The sequence below is a fragment of the Quercus lobata genome, chromosome 3, assembly GCF_001633185.2.
Source record: "Quercus lobata isolate SW786 chromosome 3, ValleyOak3.0 Primary Assembly, whole genome shotgun sequence".
In the NCBI taxonomy this organism is placed as follows: domain Eukaryota; kingdom Viridiplantae; phylum Streptophyta; class Magnoliopsida; order Fagales; family Fagaceae; genus Quercus; species Quercus lobata.
In genome coordinates, this window is record NC_044906.1 from 63890483 (window position 1) to 63895794 (window position 5312).

Here is a 5312-nt window from a genome sequence, read left to right on the forward strand (position 1 = left end):
TATATAGCTAAAAAAGTGTAACATATTTGAAGTTGTAGATCTTAACGAGTTGTTACGTCCATAATATTTTTACAACAAATCATAGATTGGTAATTATTATTGGTTTTAATTTAAACCTACTAATGAAATTACTTTTTTACCCTACCAATAACAACCTGCCACATAAAATTTATTGTGAAAATTTTATGGACATAACATTTCTCGTTCTGCTGATCATTGGCTTAATATACCAAATTGGTAAAGATTAATTATTTGCATAAAAATTAGAAAATTTTCTTTGTACCAGTAACGTGAATCTGAATGAAAATGATACATGATTGAAGGGCAAAAATTGAGACTAACTGCTATGTGCTGCAAAAGGGACTCTAATGATTTTTATTTATTTATTTATTTTTGAGAAAAAGGGGACTGTAATGATTTTAAAACAAAAAACTTTTTATTTTTTTATTTTTTTATGAATGATTTAAAAACAAAAAACTGAATCATTAAAAAAAAATAGGAATAAAATTGAATCATTACAAAATAGGTTGCAACCACATATTTATGTGAACAAGACAGCACATTCCAGATAAAAATAAGGTGATTCAAGGTGCTCATGCCAAGGAATGTGTTATTAATCATTTAATCTATACATAAATAGAAAAGGTAAATACAAAATATGGAGGAAAAAAAAAAAAAAAAAAAACCCAACAATTTCATGGCTATTTCAACTAACCATGATAGAATTTACCACATATAAAACCTTTTTCTTTTCTTTTTTTTTATTTTTATTCTTTCTGGATAAAGGAAATTTTATCGTCTCTAACTTCTGCCGAATCACTATCTCCGAGTTGCATGGCCATACAAATTAAACAGGTTCCTGGTGTGAAGGCATTGTGGCTCCTGGTGCTATTGAAAATTGCAGACCTCTACCTTGGCCGGACTGTAGCACAATAGCAACTTGAGTTGCTGCCAAAGCTGCAGCCTCCTGTGTCACCAAATCATGACGGAACAATTTAAGTACAAACCCATATTGCATCACAGAAAAATGAACAAATTCTCAAGAGTAAGTCCTTAACGTAAGCTATTTGCAAACAAAAATGTTTTAGTGATGAGATTAGATGGAGAGCAAATGACAAAGTTAATAATTTGGTGGCGAGATACTTTAGAATCTATGGGTTTTCAATTAATACAGACTAAAAACAGAGTATAGAAAATGTGCGCATGTGTGAATATATATATATATATATATAATAAAATAAAATAAACAATGAAGATAAGATACAGCTTGATGATCAAGAGATATCAAGGAAAGAGAGATTTCCATATTTTGGATCAATAATTCAAAAAGATGAAAAGATTGAAAAGTATGTGAATCATAGGATAAGAGCAATGTAGATGAAGTAGAGAAGCATATCAAGAGTATCATGTGAATGTAGAATACCTAATAAGTTAAAAGGGGAAATTTTATAAGACTATTAATGACCAACTATGCTCTATGGTGGATGCTGGGCTGTTAAGAAGCAACATATTCCTAAAATGTGAAGTTGAAATGATGTTTAAATGGATAAGCAGAAATACAAGGAAAGAAGGGATTTGAAATGAGAAAGTTCATTTAAAGATAGGGGTGAACCCATTGATGAAAAAAATAAGGGAGAGTTGCTTAAGATGGTTCCGTATTAAAAAAGTGAGATGATTCAAGTGTAGGGAACAAAAAAAAAAGTAGAACACAAAGGAATAACATTAATGGAAGTACTTATCAAAAAATAATATTAATAGATGTAGTACAATTAAGAAAATATGAAAGAGTATGACTTTGGATAAAATAGTATGGCAAAAAGGAATACATGTGGCTGACTTGTTGAAGATCCATAACTAGCCCTAAAAAAATTTTGAAACTAAGGCTTGGTTAGATTTATCTAGAGATGAATAAATTTTGCATTACATATTTATTTACCAATATAGTTTATCATAGGCAGCACATTTTTTTTTTTTTTTTTTTGGGGGGGGGGGGGGGGGGGTGTGGGGTGGGGAGGGGGTGTTGTTAACGTCTAGAAAGCACGAACACTTCATTTGGAGTGTGGTACCCATGTTTTACCCGTATCCATGTCCGTGCTTCCTAGGGTAACATAGGGAACCTTTCTAAAAAAAAGCTAACCCCACCTTCATCCAGTTAAACCTAAGGAAAACTAATCCCACCTGCATGAACTAGGGGCATTCTCCCCTAACGGGTTAAATGGTTTATGCTAATTAGGCAGCACATTAGAGAAAAAGCATAATAGGTTAAAATAATGAATGAAACAATTAAAAAAATTACAATTAAAACTAGAACTAAGGGCAAAACTGACCTGTCTTTGACGTCTACGCTGCAAGATACTGATGGCCCAAGCCATAATATAGCAGGGCAATAGAAAACCAGCAGCCCGAAGCAAGAAGAGCTGCAAAACAGCCACTAGATATCAGCTTGCTTAACCACACAATGACCATTTATTTTTAGTATTAACCACACAATGACCTACAAACTAAAAAAATCAGAACCAAAACATCAACTATGTATCAGCTCGTTCAACCACGAAATGACCTTAGGACTAAATAGTCCAGCAGCATACAAGCCTTTTAACAGAAATAAAAACATGTTCAAATTCCACTTACAGAGAAAAAAGTAGACGTGTCATCTTCACCATCAGGATCTGTGATGGTCAATGCATGCCGCAAGAGCAAGAGGGCGATTAACTGCCAAAGAAAGCAAATTAAGTCCTTAACTGCATGGTGTATCCGAAAAATAGGATTTAAATTTTTTTTTTTTTTTTTTTTTAAATGTCACTTCCATGACCAACTGTAATTGGCAATTTGGTGTAAATACTATTTTAAAACTGGAAAGTGGAACACCTTCAAGGGCTTAAAAATTATAGCATGTACTCCTTGTTTTTTCATTTCTCTTAAACCTCTTTTCCATAAAATATTATATACTAATGAGCTATGAGCATGACTACACGGGGTTAAGAGACTTCTTCTTATACATGTGTGTGCGTGAGTGAGTGCAAGCTTAAACGCATGCAACCGTGTGATGATTCATGGAATTCAGCATATAAGTTCCAGTAAAAGGGTTCAAAATTTATGGCTTACAATCAAAGCAGCTGAACGGCAAAATGCAGCTCCACTGGCATTTGAGGATGCATACTCATCATACTCAGCTTCCAAAAAAGTACGTTCTGCCTCTGCAATTGCCAAGATGCGAGGATCACTAAGATCCAAAGGGGTGCCAGATATTGTCCAGCCTCCACTACATAAAGGAACCATCAACCAAAGATTTCATAAGACAAATCCAAATTGATATCTATAACACATAATTATAAATAAATAAACCACAAAAGTATATACTTAGATATTTGGAAAGGGAAACACATGAGAAGATTTAACTTACCCAATATTAATGGCAGTTTCTTCAGGGCGAGGTGGTGCAGTATAATCAGGTTGATAAGGCTGTAAATCAGAAGCAAAGACCACCATCAACAATGGAGTGTATTTTAATGTCTTAAAAAGAATTTAACAAAAGAAAGATGCAGCCAAAACAATCCTAAGCACACCAGCCTCTAGTTTTATCACCACCCCCCCACCAAAAAAAGTTCACTGGAAACAGAGAGGTAGCCTACTTATCTAAAGGAAAAATTATGGCTTCTATTTCAGTTCAAAATTATTTTTCTTAAGACAACAGGAAACTAGTGGGTTCAACCCATGACTAATTATATTGCATCTTTAATCATCACATTTCTAAAGGTAATGCATGCTGTGCCTTTCTCATTTCATCTGAAGATTTCCTTGAAGAAAAACATTAAGTATCATAGCCATCAGAGTTGTAAAATATTAACTTAAAAAGCATCTATGCTTCTAAGGAAATAGCACAAAGCATAAAAGGCAATATTCAAAAGCATACCTGATGGCAGATCTCACAAGTTATATCCCCTTTCTCATTGCACCAATGCTGGACGCACTTTCTATGCGCATACTGATGAAAAAAATTGAAGCCATTAATATACCAGTAAACCAAAATAGCAACAAATTGATAAAAAGGTTTTTTTGAAAAGTAACAAATATTTTAACGATAAGGAAAAACCTCATAATGACACAACATATTTACAAAACCTATTACCATCCACGGAGGCACTCTGTATCAACTAAATGGACTTGAGAATTTCAACAAGCTTGGAAAACAAATAATCACAGTGCCTCTATATATACAAAAAAAACAATAATAACAATAACAATAACAAATCAAAATTCTAATAATTTGTTTCCTTAGAAGCAAATTCATTTCCTAACTTCCGAATTTTTGGCCTTTGAGCCTTGTTTTCCACAAACTGAATTTTCATCTCACACAGACCGACCAACCAACCAACCAAACACACACATTTTCGACAATAACATCCTACTCTAACCTATAAAACACATACACAAACCAAACACTACTCATTCTCATAACACCCATGTCATATATTAAAGTCCAATCCCACAACAATTTACCAACAAAGCCTATACTTATGTAACCCTTATAAAAAAGGGTCCTTTGGACTCGCCTCGAGCAAGTAAAACCTCCGGTCAACTAACCCCACGTGCCAGAACCAGTTGCCGGGTAATCCAAGTTTGGTCTAATTCAATCAAATTGTGAACTTGATAACACACAATTCAACAATCACATGTAATCTAAAACATTTATAGGGTACAAACACAATTCAAATACCTCAAAAAAAATCCAAATTCAACAAAACCCCATTTCAAATAAGCGATTATACCTTGAGGCTTCCACTACAAGCACAAGGATTCTCCAAATTGCTGACGCTATCTTCCTCCTGACAAATCCGACATTCCGCCATTTCAATCAGCGGCTTCTTCTCCCCCTCCTCCTCCTCATCTCCATCTGACCCATCGCTACAAACCTCAATTCTCTCATCATCATCACCATGATCATGATGATCACAAGATGGGCCTGCAATTTCTGGGCCTGAGCTCGACCCAGAAGAGCTCCCAACGTCCTCACCTGGACGAACCAGACGGTCCACGTACAACACCAAGTGATCACTCATTCTCTCTCTCTCTTTCCCTCTCTCTAAAAACCCTAATTTTTTTTTTGTTTTTTCAAAAAGCCCTAGAAATTTGATCCGAAAATATGAAGCTTACGGAGAGAAAGAGAGATATTTTTTTGGCTTTTGCTTTGGTTTACGCGTTTTCTGGGAAAATGTTTTCCTTGGGGGAATTGTTTTTCTTGGCGTGGTTTTGGGATTTGCCGAAAAGGAGGAGTGGGAGTAGTATTTATATGGAGAGATGAGTGTCTTCGG

At 34.7% G+C, this 5312-nt stretch overlaps 1 protein-coding gene across 1 annotated transcript; it reads right to left on the minus strand.

Annotated features, from left to right (window-relative positions):
• Positions 1–569: 569 nt before the first annotated feature.
• On the minus strand, positions 570–5312 carry LOC115982804. Its single transcript, XM_031105523.1, has 7 exons — positions 4770–5312; positions 3914–3985; positions 3404–3462; positions 3106–3262; positions 2632–2712; positions 2328–2417; positions 570–967 (listed from the first exon to the last, which is right to left on the minus strand). Exons 1-7 carry the CDS (start codon positions 5058–5060, stop codon positions 848–850), a joined length of 870 nt encoding a protein of 289 aa, XP_030961383.1. The 5' UTR covers positions 5061–5312; the 3' UTR covers positions 570–847.